The sequence below is a fragment of the Callorhinus ursinus genome, unplaced genomic scaffold (genome assembly GCF_003265705.2).
Source record: "Callorhinus ursinus isolate GAN/ISIS: 27379988/994484 unplaced genomic scaffold, GSC_fseal_2.0 scaffold46, whole genome shotgun sequence".
Lineage (NCBI taxonomy): Eukaryota > Metazoa > Chordata > Mammalia > Carnivora > Otariidae > Callorhinus > Callorhinus ursinus.
In genome coordinates, this window is record NW_027397108.1 from 55,443 (window position 1) to 71,451 (window position 16,009).

The 16,009-nt window shown below is 60.0% G+C and overlaps 1 protein-coding gene and 1 pseudogene across 2 annotated transcripts in view; one reads left to right on the forward strand and one right to left on the reverse strand.

Annotated features, from left to right (window-relative positions):
- The first annotated feature begins 292 nt into the window (after positions 1-292).
- LOC112814713 (chymotrypsinogen B-like) lies at positions 293-3,741 on the forward strand (annotated as a pseudogene).
- Positions 2,599-16,009, reverse strand: part of BCAR1 (BCAR1 scaffold protein, Cas family member) — a 38,553-nt gene continuing 25,142 nt past the window's right edge. For both annotated transcript variants that reach the window (XM_073882303.1, XM_025860555.2), the window contains exons 3-7: positions 12,022-12,183; positions 11,735-11,851; positions 9,901-10,992; positions 9,012-9,101; positions 2,599-5,630 (exon numbers count right to left, since the gene is read on the reverse strand). In XM_073882303.1, the coding sequence (XP_073738404.1) occupies positions 5,118-5,630; positions 9,012-9,101; positions 9,901-10,992; positions 11,735-11,851; positions 12,022-12,183 (1,974 nt within the window). In that variant the 3' untranslated portion in view covers positions 2,599-5,117. The remainder of the gene's footprint in view (positions 5,631-9,011; positions 9,102-9,900; positions 10,993-11,734; positions 11,852-12,021; positions 12,184-16,009) is intronic.

Genomic DNA, 16,009 nt, shown 5'->3' on the forward strand with positions numbered 1-16,009 from the left:
CAGGGTCCTGGCCATCCATGCCCTGCTCAGGGTGCTCAGGGCCCCCACCGCCGGGGAGTGGACAGCTGGGGGATGAGCCAGCTGCTGGCCGCACACACCTGTGGTTCCAAGGAACCTTCCCAGGAGCAGCCCCCAGGGCTGCGACTTTCCCAGGCCTGCACAGGAGTCAGGTGCTCCTCAGCCCAGGGACTCATGATAAGGAAGGGATGGCGAGGCCGGCTGTAATTGGTGGGCTGGGGGAATATAATGGGGGTCGTTTGGGCAGCCCCATCCCACCTCTGAGCCACACGCCATGGCCTTTCTCTGGGTCGTCCTTGGCTTTTTCCTCTTCGGTAGCAGCTCCAGTAAGCGCAAGGTTCGGGCAGGCCTGGCAGCCGCAGACCAAGCCGCTCCCACCCCCGGCGCCCCGCAGCCCCAGAAGTGGGGACCTGGAGGGCCAAGTCCACGCACTCTCATCACCCGCCCCAGCTGACCACCTGCTGGCGCCGCTGGCTCCCCGCCCCCAGCCTCTCCTGGGGTCCCCACTCCTCCTCCGCCTAGAGATCCCTCGGGCCCCTCAAACTCCACTGGTCATGCTGGACCTGCCTCGTCTTGGCCTCCTCCATCGGCTCAGAAGCGGGGGGTCGTCCGGGCTCCTCCAGCATCCACATGTGTCCCCGAGGCACAGGAATTCTGCCTCGGGAACGTTGTCCGCACCCTTCCTTTTGCCCAGCCCCTTCCGTCTTCCCGACTTGGGCAGCCTCCTGGGTTTGTGCCGCTCCGGGTGGAGTAACACTCTGACCCCGACCTGCTCCTGCTGCAGACTCAGGGGGCCGTGAGAGCACCAGGGACTCAAGCAGGACATCCCAGCCCCACGACCCAGGACCCTGGGTTCAGAGCGGGATGGAGGCTCCTCTCGGGGCACACAGTGGGTTGGGGAGCTGGCTACATAGGGAGTCTCCGGACGCAGGCTTCTAGCTCTGGGCCCCAACTCCAGAGGTCCCCCAGCCTCCAGGACCCTCCACAAGGGCACCAGGGCAGCTGCCGGCTGAGGGGCTGAGTGCCCTGCGGTGGCCAAAGCTCCAGGTGCCAGGTGGTCACAGATGCCTGGAAGTGCCGGGTCTTCCCCCCTGGCCCCATCCACTGACCAGCTACCCTGGCCCTGGCCCCCAGGCTGCGGAGTCCCTGCCATCCACCCCGAGCTGAGTGGCCTGTCCCGGATCGTCAATGGGGAGGACGCTGTCCCTAGCTCCTGGCCCGGGCAGGTGTCCTTGCAGGTGAGGGGGAAGCTGAGGAGGGGCGGGTTAGATGGGGGGAGGGGGGCAGTCAGGCAGGAGAGGCGAGGCTGACCGTCCCTCTCCCCTCTCCCCGGACTGGCTCCAGCTTACACTTCTGTGGGGGCTCCCTCATCAGCCAGCACTGGGTGCTCACTGCCGCCCACTGCAGGGTCAGGTGAGGCCCGGGCTCAGGAAAGCACCCTCACTCCCTCCCCAACCCACCCTGCCCAGGCACTGCTCCCTGGCAGGAAGGGTCTGAGGCAGCCGGCGGGTGGGGAAGAAGCTGCCCCTACCTCCTAGCTACAGGCAGAGTGACCGGCTGCAGGAGAAAGCCCCCACCCTTGTGCCCACCACTGCCTCGGACCCCCGCTTCGTCCAGGAGAGCAGCTCTAGGCCTGTGCCCTCACTGCACAGATGGGGAACCAGGCCCCCGGGTCCCCGTGGGAGTTGAGGTCCCTGTGGCTTGGCCGGGGCTTCCCTCATCAGGTGAGGTTCCCAGACACCCCTCCGAGGTGGCCAAAGCCTGAGCACCCTCTGCCACCCCCTCTCTCCCCAGGAAGAGCCACCGTGTGGTGGCTGGGGTGTCTGATCATGGCTCTGATGACGAGGCTGTCCAGGCGCTGAGGATCGCGGAGGTACCGCCAGGTGGGAAGGCCGTGGTGGGGCTGCCTCCCCCCCACCGTGCCCTGGACGAGGGAGGGGCAAGGAGGCAGGGTGTGTGGGCACAGACGACCCTGGCCGACCCGCTCGGGCCTCACCCCTGCACTTCTCGGTCCAGAGCCTTCTTTTCCAGGGAACAAAGCTCCTTTAAAAATACGGAAGGTTGTTTCTGATGGTAAAATTAAGTTTTGCTCATGGTAGAAAAGCAAAAAATATAAAAACTAAATATCGCCAATGTGTCAAATGCCAGTTTCCTGAGATTTTGTCTGTGCAACTCCATCTGTGCGTCTTTCTCAACGACCGCCCGTCTGTCGCTGAGCCCTCTTTGCCTCCAGGCCTCTGTCCCCCCCCCCCAACCCCCCAAGTCCTCCCTCTGAGCTCTGCCCAGCCCCCACCACGTCTCCCCAGGTTTTTGAACACCCGCTGTGGGACAGGATTATGGACAGCAACGACATCAACCTGCTGTAGCTGGCCACGCCGGCCGGCCCCGCTCTCCAGCACCGTGTCCCCCGTGTGTCTGCCCAGCGCCAGCACCAGCTTCCCCGCGGGCTCCGTCTGCGCCACCACGGGCTGCGGCAAGACCCAGTACGGCTGTGAGCGTCCTGGCAGGGCCTTGTCAGAAGCGAGACTCATTCTGGCTTTTGGTCTAAGTCCCAAGCATGTAAATTGCAAGCCATAAGTCTTTCTATTTCTTTATTTAAAACCCTCTTAATGAAAACCCTACCAAACATGAATAGAGATGAGTTTAAGCGCTCTATACTTGAAGACTAACTTGCCGAGAAACACCTACGTGCCAGCAAGCATCGCCCTCACGAACTTGCAGCCAGGTCCACATTGCCCCATTTCCAGGCCGGACTCGTCCCCGGACTCGAGGCCGGTGGCCGTGCCCCGCTGGCCCCGGGGTCCGGCCGGGTCTCCCCTTCCCCCGCGGCTCCCTCGGCGGCGGCTTCCGCTGTGGGGTGGGCGGGGGAGGGGCCCTGACCCCCGCCGGCCTGCTGTGTCCCTCCAGCCAACAAGACCCCCGACAAGCTGCAGCAGGCGGCCCTGCCCCTCCTGTCCAACGCCGAGTGCCAGAAGTTCTGGGGCAGCAAGATCAGCGATGTGATGATTTGCGCCGGCGCCAGCGGGGTCTCCTCCTGCAAGGTGCGGCCCGGCTCCGCCACCCCCGCCCGCGCTCGCGGACCTCGCCCCGGCCCTGCTCAGGCGGGGAGCGCGGCTCCTTTCTGCGCGCGTCTCCTTCCGCTCGCTCCCGCCAGCTGGCCCGGCCAAAGCCCGGACCCGCCCAGCAGGTGCCTCGGACCCAGGGCTCGCTCTGGCCGGGGCGTGCTGCGGGGCTTCCGGGCGCCGTGGCATCTTCCCCCCCGCCCCCGCCCCGCCAGCCGCCGCGGGGGGTGGGGAGTGGGGGCATGGGGTGGTGGAGGTTTCCGGCCCACTGTACAGACGCTGGCCGGGTCAGAGGGTCGGCCACCTGCCCCAGGCCCTCCCGGAGTCGGTGACGGAGCTGGGGCTGCCGTGGGGCCCACATCAAAGGGTCTCCTGCTCAGTCACTGTGCCCACCCTGGTCATTTCTCTGCACAGAACCTGGGCTGGGGCAGGTCAGGGCACGCTGGGAACCTGGCGCCCCGCTTCGGGCTTTGGAACAAGTCCTTTCTCCTCCTGCAGGGCGACTCTGGTGGCCCCCTGGTCTGCCAGAAGGACGGAGCCTGGACCCTGGTGGGCATCGTGTCCTGGGGCAGTAGCTGGTGCCACCCATTCTCACCAGGGGGTGTATACCCATGTCACTGAGTTCAATCCCTGGGTTCTCGAGGTTCTGGAGACCAAATGAACCCCCACCCACCGCCCCTTCTGCAGAACCCAGATAAAACCCTGAGAGCAACCACATGCCTCTTCACTTCTGTGTCCTCACCCCAGGGTGCTGGGGGGTGGTGGTGGTGGAAAGGATGGCTGCCTTCACTGGGGTCCCCGCTGTAAAGTTGAGAGCCAAGAGGGCTGACAGATCCTGCCCTTTCTTCGTAGAGTTAGAGAGACCGAGGCCCAAGTTCACATGCACAAGAGACAGCGCCAGGAGCCGCACCTTCCTGAGTCCCAGGGTTCTTGCCTCCCCCACGGCGCTGGACATATCCCGAGAGGCCGGGGGAGGACATACAATGACTCAGGTCAAGGGCGAACCCCAAACCCCAACTTGGAGGCCAAGTCTATGTGTAATTCCAGAAAAGATGCTCTGGAAGAAGTCCCACAGCTGAAATAATGAGCTCCTCTCTCAGAGCCAAGTTCTGGGCAAGGTCTGTGAAAACGAGTTTCCGTGGTGCCCTCGGCGGGTTCTCTGCCCCGGAACGGAGGCTCCAGGAGAGCCCAGTGCGCTCCTGGAGCTGCTTCAGTCCACGCTGGCTTTCTGCCAACCTCGCCGCGGCCCGCACCCCTCCTCGGCCAGCGCGCTTGGGCCCTGCTGTCGGAGGACGGCTCAACTTCTCTCCAGCAGCCTGGACTCCCAAGGTCTTGGGGCCATTGGCAGACCTGCTCCCACCTTGCAGAAGATCCCTGGCCCAGCCCTGTGTCCCAGGGCCTTGGTTTTCTCCTGAAGGGACCCACTTTTTCTTCACCCTCCCGGGAAGCCGCCCACAGCCTCAGCCCGAATTGCCTCAACCTGCAGCTCCTACCCCATGGCATCTGAGAGTAAGGACACAGGTGCTCACATCCATGAGCCTTCCTGGCTCTCACACCTCTCACACCAGAGGCTTTTCATTTTTAAAATTTTATTTAAATGTAGACTATTAGTCAAATGATTGGAAAACCAATAATGAAAAATAGTGTTTTAGAGTTTTTCTCCTGGTACAGTGGCGCTTGTGCTGTGGGGGGACGGGGGACCTGGCACCCCTGTGGGGCTAGGATTAGCTCAAGGGGTCCTCTGAGGCCATGTGGGTCATGGCCCAGGGCTCCCTGGGCCCCGGCCCCCCGTGTATGCAGGGAAGACAACCAGCCCACTCCTCAGCCTTGGCTCCCAGGGGCCCAGCTCTGCTTGGGCTCCTCTGAGGAGGCGCGGTCCCATATCCTGCCCCATCCTAACTATGTACAAAGCCCTGGACAGTCTGGGGCACCAGGCCCGGACAGAGCTGGGGCACCTGTCCCCGCGCCTGCAGCATGGCGACTCTCTCAGGGCAGGTGCCCTCCTCCCCTGACCCGCATCCCTGCGGTCACCGGCTCTCAGGCAGCTGCCAGCTGGCCCAGGACCCGGCGGAACTGCTGGGTGCTGTGGCCCAACTCCTTGACCCTGTCCACCATGTCCTGGGCAGCGGCAGGCGACGGGTACTGCAGGGCAGCGGCCTTGGTGGTGGCCACGATGCCACGCAGGAGATCACACAGCAGGTTGCTGTAGTGGGTCACCTGGCTGCGCACGTCAGCCGCCTTGGCCTGCCTCGACAACGTGTCCCCGATGAACACCAGCTTGTGGGCGCTGAGGATGACGAACTTGCTGTGTGCCACGAAGATCTTGGGCGGCTGGTTGGTGGCCACGGCGCTGAAGAAGGCGTCCACCGCGTTGGTCAGTGTGGTCAGGTTGGCCTCGCACTGCTCCAGGTAGAAGAGCAGCAGCTCCCGGTCTGAGGGCCCCAGGCTGCCCGTCCGCCCAGGGGCCAGTGGCCGTGCCGGCGTCCAGTTGGCCAGGTCGTGGTCTATGGGCCGGGACACCTCCTGCTCCAGTCGCTCGAACTGCTTCAGCTGCGGCAGAGGGAAAGCACAGTGAAAACCACAGCCACACTGCATGAGGGGAGAGTGATGGCTCCCCACGGGAGCGCACGACACAAGCCACCTCCAGGCAACGGCCAGAACACGCGGCCTCCGCAGCCTCCCCGAGACTCGCCATAATAGCCTCAAAAGATAGGATTCCACTCTTGTAACTTCTGAAACCACAAGATGATGGAAATGGAGAACAAATGGGTAGGAGCCATAGTTAGGGACATCGGTCTCTGCTTACTTAGGATGCACTTGCTGTGGGAAAGGGGGTGAAGGGTACGCTCTCTCTGCACCTTCTGATGGATCTATGCATACTTCAAAATTAGTTTAAAAAACCCATTTGTCTTCAACCTATACGTTGCAAGAAGATTCAAACGAGCGTCTGGGTGGCTCCGTTGGTTAAGCATCCGACTCTTGATTTCAGCTCAGGTCATGATCTCGGGGTCGTGGGATCAAGCCCCGCAAAGAGCTCTGCGCTCAGCACGGAGTCTGCCTGGGAGTCTCTCCCTCCTGCTGCCCCTCCCTCCACTCGCTCTCTAATTAATTAATTCTTTAAAAAAAATTTTTTCCCCCCAAATACACCAAGCAGAAAACAAGACAGCTGTCAGCTGGAATCCTGGGTACCCAGAAGTAACCTCTGGTGGAATGCAATCCTGGTCAAGTATCTTTTAGAACCAAATACTAAGGTATTTGCAGGTGAAATGATATAATGGCTCCAAAATGCTTTATGGGGCAAGGGTGTCAGATAACTGGACTAGCAGTTGTGCTGAGAGGGGTTGGGGTGGGTGAATGGTACCCGGGGGCCTGGCTTAATTTTATAAAGGTATTCAATTTCCCATAAAAACTTTGAACAGAAAAAATGTACAGGGGTGTACCTGGCCGGCTTAGTTGATAGAGCATGCAACTCTTGATCTCAGAGTTACGAGTTTTATTTATTCATTTTTTTAAAGATTTTATTTATTTGACAGAGAGAGAGAGACAGCGAGAGAGGGAACACAAGCAGGGGGAGAGGGAGAGGGAGAAGCAGGCTTCCTGCTGAGTGGGGAGCCCGATGTGGGGCTCGATCCCAGGACTCCGGGATCATGACCTGAGCCGAAGGCAGACGACACTTAACCGACTGAGCCACCCAGGCGCCCCGGGGTTGTGGGTTTGAGCCCCATATTGGGTATTTTAAATCTTAAAAAAAGATTAAAATCTTAAAAAAAAAATCATGGTATTTGTAAAACCTCAGAAACCAAATTCACATAAAAATGTGGAGACTATTCTTCAAGATGCTTTCCTTTAAACATGAATATTCCTGTTTTTTAACCAGCAGACTGGAAACAGTACATGTGCCCACAAAACATGGGGGTTCATGGGCGCCAACCCACCGTGCAGTAGAAAGTCTGCATGACTTCTGACAAAGCTGACTACTCATCAATAGCCTAGCCTGTTACCTGGAAGCCTTACCACTAACAAACAGCTAATGAACACGTATTTTATAGATTACATGTACTGAATGCTATTTTCTCACAACATGTAATTTTTTCAGTATTTCTAGGCTATGTGGCTCATCCACAAGCTTTTTCAAACTTAGTCTCCAAAATGCTTTTCCAATATATTTATTGAGAAAAAAAAAAATCCAGATATAAGTGGATCCATGCAGTTCAAACCTGTGTTGTTCAAAGGTCAGCTAAATATAGTGTTTTATAGCCTACTTCCAGCCCCTAATAATGGGTCACAGGCTTCACATTGGCCAGTGTGTGTAAGCGCATGGGGAGAGAGCATCTCCATGACCAGCAGCCCCTGCCTTGGGAGTCATCCATGTGGACTGATGTGTCCATCCCCAGAGTGGGTTCAGACCAGGGCCTGAGGGGCTGGGACCAGCTGTGCACAGGCTCAGGGACAGACAGGTTGTTTTATCCAAGATTTCAAGCCTTCATTTAACAAGCAAAACCAACATGGAACTGCCCCTTCCTCATCCCCAAAACACTCGGCAGCCACTGGGGGAGACTCACCATATGGCTCCCTTATCCAGGAGGAGAGAGCACACTCATTTTCAGTTTGGACTCTGGGGGGTCTTTTCCATTCTTTGGCAATTCTTAATAGCCACCTAATATTCTACTCTACTAACATTTGTATTTTATTTATTCAACCAATATTCTCATAGTAGACATGTGGGGCAGGGGGTTCCCGATTTTTCACTGATGTGGAAATGAAGGAATCGACACGCGCGTCCACACATTTTATGAGCCTGGACTGCAAAGGCACGTTCTGTCCCTGGTCGAAGAGCACTAGATCCTAATAGAGTTTTCCAGGTATATTCCTGTCTCTTCCAGCTTCTAGGAATTTACCTCAATGATCAAGCAGTCAGGTGAAGAGATTTGTATTTAGCGCAGCACTGTTTACAGAAGTACTTCTGGGAATAACCGAAATGTCCCACCAACAGGGGTGCTGGCAGAGTCCAGAGAAGATACAGAGGATAAAGCACGTGTCCATTTCTTAAATCAGTGGAGATTCCATACGTGAGAAGGGCAGATGATGGATGGATGGATGGGTGGAGATACATCTAATTATGAACCTTTACTCCTTTACTGAGTATGTTCTGTGGGCTAGGCAGCTCCTCAGTATGACACATTCTTTAATCAATTCTCCCACTGACCCTGAGATGGACCCACTATGATCCCCACCTTACCGCTGGGCAAATGGTGGCTTTGTGGGGGTCAGGGTGGAGCCAGCAAGCTCTCCTGGCCTCTGCCATCCTTCCTTGTGCCCGGGGCGAGGGGGGTACAGAAAACTTGGTGGGTGGTGTTTCTGTGCTGATTTTGTGCTAGTCTGTATTTTAATTTTTTATCTTCATAATCAGAATAAAATACCTCATTTCTTAAAAAGAAAAAAAAAATCCCTTTCCTACCCTCAGGAAATGATCCAAAGAATGAAGAAAATTCTACATCTGCAGGTAAGCCCAGCAGTACAATCATAATCAGGGAAAGTGGGTACAACGTAAACACTCAACAGTAAGATGTCATGTGGCCTTTAAGAACAACTGAGGAGGAATGTTTAACGCCATGGAGCAATTTCGAGATAAAAGCAGATGTAGAACCATCGAAAACACACACAGACAGGCCCTTCCGGACCAGGAGCAGGGCTGCAAACTAGCCCCAGGGCACCCCCACTGCCTTGGGGCCTTGTTTCCTGCCTTTTTACACTTTTCTCTGTGTGTTCCCCAAAATGTCTGCCATAATCACTCTGATAACTCACACAGAAATCCAACACTCATGTTGACAGTCCGGCGGTTGAGCAGGGAGGGCTGTGGGGTTGGGGGTAGGGTGCTGGGCTCACTGGTGGCCCGAGCCCAGGGAAGCCAGTGACCCTGGGCATCCTCACCTGCTGCAGCTCGAGCTGACCCTTCCCCTGCCGCATGATGTTGCCCTTTTCCAGCAGCTCCTTCTGGGTCTTCTCAAACTCTTCCTTCCCCTGGAGGCAAGGCACAAGGAGTGGGCTGAGCCAGGAGCCCCCCCCAGCGGCCTGGGGGAGCTCAGGGCCCCTCAGGCAGCCACCAGGGGGCACTGCAGGCCAGGCCCAGGCTCGCATGGCAGGCACTGGGCCCACAGCAGGAACAGCTTCCAGGAAGGCACCTCTCCGGGGCCCCTTTCACCAACTGCCAGCCCAGGGAAGGGCTGGGCACACTCCAGGTGGCCAGGACATCCTCCCTGCCCCAGCTCCCATACCAGGAATCACATTCAAACCCTTCCTCTTGGCACACAGGGCCTGTTCACCCATCCCTGACCACTGGGCCTTGGCACCTGTTCTTAACCTGGAATGCTCCCTACTGGGGCACTCAGAGGCCTGCCCCTACCCCACCTTCCCGTCTCTGGGTTTTCTTTCTTTCCACGCCTGATAGGAAATCCCTCTCCCCACACAGAAGACAGCTGCTTCTGCCCTGCTCACTGGAGAAGCCCAGCTCCCGCAGGAGCTCAGGAGCTGTCCCTGGCTGGCACTGCAGGGCCCCTGATGACACGGCCACATCGGTCCAAAGGCCTGAGGGGGGTAGAGGAATGGGTTTGGGTGTGGGGGGGTGCATCTGGTCTGGAAGGTCAGAGCAGGGACACAGGGACTCACCGAGGCCTACTGGGGCCCAAATTCTCTTCTGGCCACAAGGCGGCTCAGTATGGAGAGAATCAAGGTCCCCCTCTAGCAGAATTAGAGATCCGAGAAGGCCAGCAGGCTTCCCTGGGGCGTTCCCCCGGGGAGCCACGATGGGGCAGGCACTTACCTGCAGGTGGACATAGTCGTAATCCTCCATCCAGCCCCCCTCACTGTTCTCATACTGCCCGTCTGGGGAGTCCTGGGAGGTGAACTTAGGGGGTGAGGGCAGGGGCCGGGACTGGATGCTGCTGGCCTTGTCGATGGGGTTGGGGTGCAGGGGGCCGCCCCCCTCCGGCCCTGGCACGGGGGCCTTGGTCCGTCTGAAGAGCAGCGAGGCATTGCCATGTAAGAAGGAGGCCAGCTGCTTGGCGTCCTCGGGCACAGCCCGTGAGCAGGCCACCAGGCGGTCCAGGTCTTCGGGAGTGGCCCCGGGGCCTCCCCGGCCACCATCGAGGGCCTGACCGTGGGCCCCCAGCGTCTGGTACACATCCTCCATCTTCTGCAGCTGCCGGCTGAGCTTCGCATGCAGAGTGCGGTCAGAGGTGTGGGCGGCGTTGCCTACGGCGCCGCGGGCAAACTCCAGCAGCTCGTGGACGGCGCCCTGGACGGCGGCCACGGCGGCACGCAGGTCCCGCACCAGCGGCTCCTGAGGCTCGGCGGCGCAGCGCCAGCCCCCCCCGCCGCTGCCCGCCAGGTCCAGGAGCTGGGCCACGGTGGCACCGACACCCTGCTGCAGCCGCACCAGGGCCTCCACGGCCACCTCCAGCTCCAGGGGCTCGCGGCCCGGCCCGGCGGCCTCCAGTGAGGAGGCCGACTGGCTGCTGCGTGTGCTCCCGGTACTGGAGGCCGAGAGCCGCTTGGCCTCGCTTGGGGCCTCCCGCTCGGCAGGTGGTGGCACCGCATACACGCTGTCGTCGGCCGCACTGCCGTCAGCCGTCTCGGGAGGAAGCAGCCGCTCGCGGGGCACGTCGTACAGGGTGCCAGGACCGGGCCGCCGCAAGCCGGGGGGCACGTCATAGAGGTCAGGAGCAGGGGGAGGCACGTCATACACATCCTCGGCCGGCAGAGCGTCCGGAGCAGGCGCAGCAAGGACCAGAGGGTGGCGGGTCGGGTCAAAGGGCTTGGCCTTGGCAAAGGCGGGGGGCACGTCATAGGTCTCCTCACGCAGCAGTGGGCCATCAGGCATGTCCTTGCTCACTGACGGAGGAACATCATACACCTGGGGGGGGGCGCAGAGGAACGGTCAAGGCCGCCACCCGCCCACCCAGAGATTCAGATGCAGCACACGTCGTCCCAGTTCTTACCCACACAGGTTTCAGCCTGTGCTCGACATCCTGGCTCCACTGCTCACTAGCTGTGTGACTTAAGGCAGGCGACTCAACCTCTCTGTGCCTGCCTGCTCAGCCGTAAGATAAGAGAACTCGCTCACACATCTGCTGTGACGATTACATGGGTTCATTCACTGTGTAACTATAACACTCGGTGGGAGGACAGCTTCCACACCATCCCCTCACCCCTGTGTATTCTCTACTCCGTGGCAGGAACTTGGCTGATTTAGGGTGACAACACCCCGGTTCACCCAGGACAGTCCTGGTTTGTGCCTGATGCCCCCTCATAATTACTGGTCCCCTTTCGCTCCCAGAAGTGTCCTGCGTTGAACGATAAATCCTGTGGTCGCCTTGCTAATATCCTGTGTGATCCTCTCAAGAACGTGCTAAAGGCCCACGAGGGGCCCCGGTGTAGACGAGGAAGCAGAGGGAGGCTGGAGGAGCACGCGATTTCCACTTCTGTCACAGAGTGAGTGAGGGGCAGAGCCGCTGCCTGCAGTCAGGTCTCTCACTGCCTCCAGGCCTGCAGACATGGGACCCCCAACCCACCCCCAGCACACACTCCGTCACACCCAAACCCTGTATATACATCAGGCCTCAGCCCACGAGGCCCTGCACCCCCCGACTGCTCACCGCATGGTGGTTGGACAACGGCAGGCCCTTCTCCACACTGGGGGGTACATCGTATACATCCAGTGATGGATCCCGGCCGTTAGGACCCTTGACAGCCATGGGTGGCGTGTCATAGACCTGAGGCAGAAAAGGTGCAGTGACACGGGTGCTAGGGCCACCGGAGGGGACGGGAAGAGCAGAAACCCCGCAGCACCGACCCTAGGACCACTCTGGTGGGGGCAAAGCAAGCCCACCTCCCTGAGCGGGGCCGGCCCAAGGTCCCCCCAACTCCCAGACCCAAGACCTACCTCTTGGCCATACTGGCTGGGAAGCAGACCCCGAACTGGGGGCACATCGTAGATGTCCTGGGGCCCCGGGGCTAGGAGGTGGCGGGGGATGTCGTACTCGTCCTGCTCTGGCTGGGAGGCCTCAAACACATAGCCCTGCCCCACACGGGTGGGCACCACCACCTGGGGGCAGAGAGCCAACTGTCACCAACCTGTCACCACACCCTCAGGTCCCCAGGGAGATTCTATGCAATGGGGGGGCTAGGAGGCCAATGAGAGGGAAGGATATTCTCATCCCTTTGCATTCTCTACCCTTTCTTCAATATGATGCAGCATCTGGGGAGCACTAGAACCCCTGTGGTTTGTCTGGAGCTGTCTGGTTCTGGCCAGGAAATGGCAGTGCTCTACAGCTGGATGACCTGTAAAGTCCCAGGAGAGGGTCCAAGGGGGCTGACGAAGAGGGTCTGCCCATGACTGGGATGGCCCTGACGACACCTCCTAGCTGCCCCCTCCTCAGAAAGGCTGCCCTACACGGGGCCGCCCCCGCGGCAGGGGCCAACAGCCTCCTCCTAGCTTTGGGACAGACGTGACGGTGCCAGGTGGGGCCCACCTAGAGGTGGCCTGCAGGAGGTCCCAACAGCTGGGACCTGGGGCCTCCAGAAGGGGGTGCCCCTGCCCTCCTCATCCACCAAGCACATCCTGGGGAGACTCCAGAAGGCAGGGCCACCAAAGACTCCCAGACCTCAGGACCAGCTCTTGGGCTATGCTGGAAAGCTGGGTGTGGGTGTGAGGGAGTAGCCAAGACTAGAGCCCAGACCCCCGCACTCCCAAGTACACCACACCCACGGGGCCGCCAACACCACCACTAACCCGGAAAGGGTAAGACCTTAGGAGATGCTGGCCTAGAGAAGGAGCCAACACATTCCCCTCTCTGGTACTGGCCTGGCATCCAGGACAGCAAGCTGCTGAGAGCCCTTCACACCAGCCTCTTCTTTCCGGGCAAGCACCCCGGCCCTGCAGGAGCCCACGGCCTAGTGGGAGGGGCTGGCAGGATCTAACTCCGCTCAGGGCACGCCTCCCCCACAAGCCTCCCTGCTCAGCGCTCTGGGACAGAAAGGCCTTTTGTTCCCTAGTCAAAGGGGATGTCTGGAACGGAGTTGACTCAGGCCCTCCCCACACACACCCCTGGGGGCAGCAGGGCTGGCCCTCGGGCTCGATGCCCCCAGAACCCTGCATCCCGTGCCTGCACTGGTCCCTGTAGCACTGACAGCCGGCTCCACACGCCCGTGTGGCCTGTATTTCCAAGCACTAGGTACTCCAGGAGCAGCGGAGTACCCCAGGCCTGGTGCGTGGGCACCAGCACTTTCCTGCTCAGCCCGGGCTTGGCACAGCCTCTGCTGCTGCACCCTCTGCCCACCTCCCAGGCAGCACAGCAGAACTGGGCCTCACCGTTAGCTGCTGGGGCAAGCGCCTCCGTGGGGTATTCCCCGCCCACCCCACCCCACCCCACCCCCAGCGTGTCTGGGACTGGAGTTGGCGGCCCTCCCCAGACTCATCTCCCTCCTTGAGCCCCAGACTTGAGTCTCCTCCAGGGCTATTTTTAGCTGCTAGAACCTGCCAACGGACAGGACAGGCGGGGCAGGCGGGGGCAGGCGGGACGTGGCAGGTTGGCAGGGCTTTGAGGCAAGACCCGAGGCGTCTCCAGGCCCTGCGGACTCCAGGAGGCAGGCAGGTGGGGAGCCTGCCCCACAAAGAGGGGTAGGGAGCCCACTCACTGCGAGCCCCACAGTGCCTCCCGAAGACAGAGAGTAGGGAGCACAGGCGGAAGGCTCTGGGGCCGGACCCCAGGCCACGGGCAGCTTGCCACTCCGGCAGCTGAGAGGGTGACAGTAAGCAGCTATACTTGCCAGCAAATGCTCTCCGTCCGAAAGAAACTGTAAGGCAGCCACCAGTGAGGGAAAGCTTGTTAGGGAAACCTACTCTCCAGAGAGCTGCTGAGCCCGCTCATCACAGGCTGCCCGGCTCTGCACCTGAGGCCCCATTAGCAGGCCCCCAAGGCCCCTGGGGGGGGCGGGGGAACACACAGCCAGAGCCTGGGAGGAGAGACAGAACCCTTGACCCAAGGCCCACGCATACACGTCAACAGTGCAGAGAACACACGATACCACACAAAGACACACAACAGACCGGGGCAAGGCCGGGCTCCAGCAGGGCGTCTGTAGAGCACGCGGGGTGGGCTGGGGGCTGGGGGGTGAGCCCAGAGACCCCACTGGGAGAGGCCACACCCCCTGCTGCATTCTGCTTGGGCCCGCAGTCACCCTCCAGGTAGCTCGGCTACTGGTCTCCCCCTTTTGCAAAATGGATGTCACCCCATGTGACCCAGGCTGGCTCCTGCTCTGGCACGCCCCCCCCCCAAACCAAAGCCTCAGCTTCTTCCTCTGGAGCACCGCTGGAGCGCTGTGGGACCGAGCAGGTGACAATCTAACCTCTCACCCAGAGCGAGGGACATGCTGAACACGGCCCCCTTCAAGCTCCTGGGCTCCCCAGGAGGAACAGGACCGAGCTCAGCTGTGTCTGCCCAGGCGCCTGACCCAGCACCACAGCTGTCCCCTTAGCACAGCTGCGGCCCCTGACCCAGAGGCAATGCCTCACAAGCGACCTCACAGAAACACCTCCCTCTCTGGGGGCCCCACTTGCTTCTGCCATCAGCGTTCTTCAGCCACGCCCCAGCCCAGAGGCTGCTAATGCTGTGGTGTGGCCCTGACCTCTCCCCCTGGCCACGTGGGCCACGGTGCCCCAGGCTCCAGGCACCTGACCCTTCCCCTCCTGGCCAGCGGCCTCATCACTCACCTCTGGCTTCCTGCGTAGCAGGGCCTCCCACCCCACCCACAGTCCTGGCAGGGTCCCTCCTCACCCTACCTGACCTCTACCCCTGAACTAAAAGCCTCCGCTTCCCAGACTTCTGAGGGGGAGCACAAGGTTTATGAAGCACAACCTTGAAATGTGGGCAAAGAAGCCTGTACTGAAACATTTACCGCCTCACTGTTTGCTCCCCAGACCCGTGCAATCAGGCCCCAGGGGGAGGGGGCAACACAAAAAAATCTGGGGTGCCCATCACAATTACTTCAGGGACCCCAGAAAATGCTCTTAACATCCACAGAACTTACAGTCTCAAAATGCAAAAGTGTGCATACAAATCCACGCGAGACTGATAAATACGCGATAACTAAAATGATCACCTCCTGACTGGGGAGTCTCCTCTCCAGGCTTTTTCTTTTCTTTTTTTTTTAAGACTTTATTTATTGATTTAAGAAAGAGAGCTAGAGAGAGAGCACGAGCAGGGGGAGTGGGAGAGGGAGAAGCAGGCTTCCCGCTGAGCAGGGAGCCCGATGTGGGGCTCCATCCCAGGACACTGGGATCATGACCTGAGCCAAAGGCAGCGGCTTGACCGACTGAGGCCCCCAGGCGCCCATCTCTGGGCTTTTTCACACGTTATGAGTTTTCTACGACAAATGAGCACCGCTTTCATGACCCTAACATAAAAGCAGATGCTCCCGAGGCTGCCGAGGCTGCCGAGGCTGCCCAGGCCAGGAGCAACGAGGCTCCTCAGGGGAAGGCAACACGGCCCCAGGACACAGGGCCACCCACTAGGCCAGGGCCCTCAGGGACGCAGGCTCCGAGCAGCCCTACCACTGCACCCAGCCGGTTGAGCCAGCCCCTTGACCGGGAGGGACACAGAACCCAAGGCCCACAGCCCAGCACGTGGATCTCACTGCTGCTCCCTGGCCCACGGGCTTCCAGCACTTGGAAGGACAAAGGCACCAGGACCAGCTTGTCGGTTAAAATTCAGGAAGGAGAAAGGGCATGCCTCCCCTCCCCAGGGTGTGTGCAAACCGTGGAGAGAGGGAGGGAGGGAGGGAGGGAGAGAGGGAGGGAGAGAGGGAGGGAGAGAGGGAGAGAGAGAGAGAGAGAGAGAGAGAGAGAGAGAGAGAGAGAGAGAGGGAGAGAG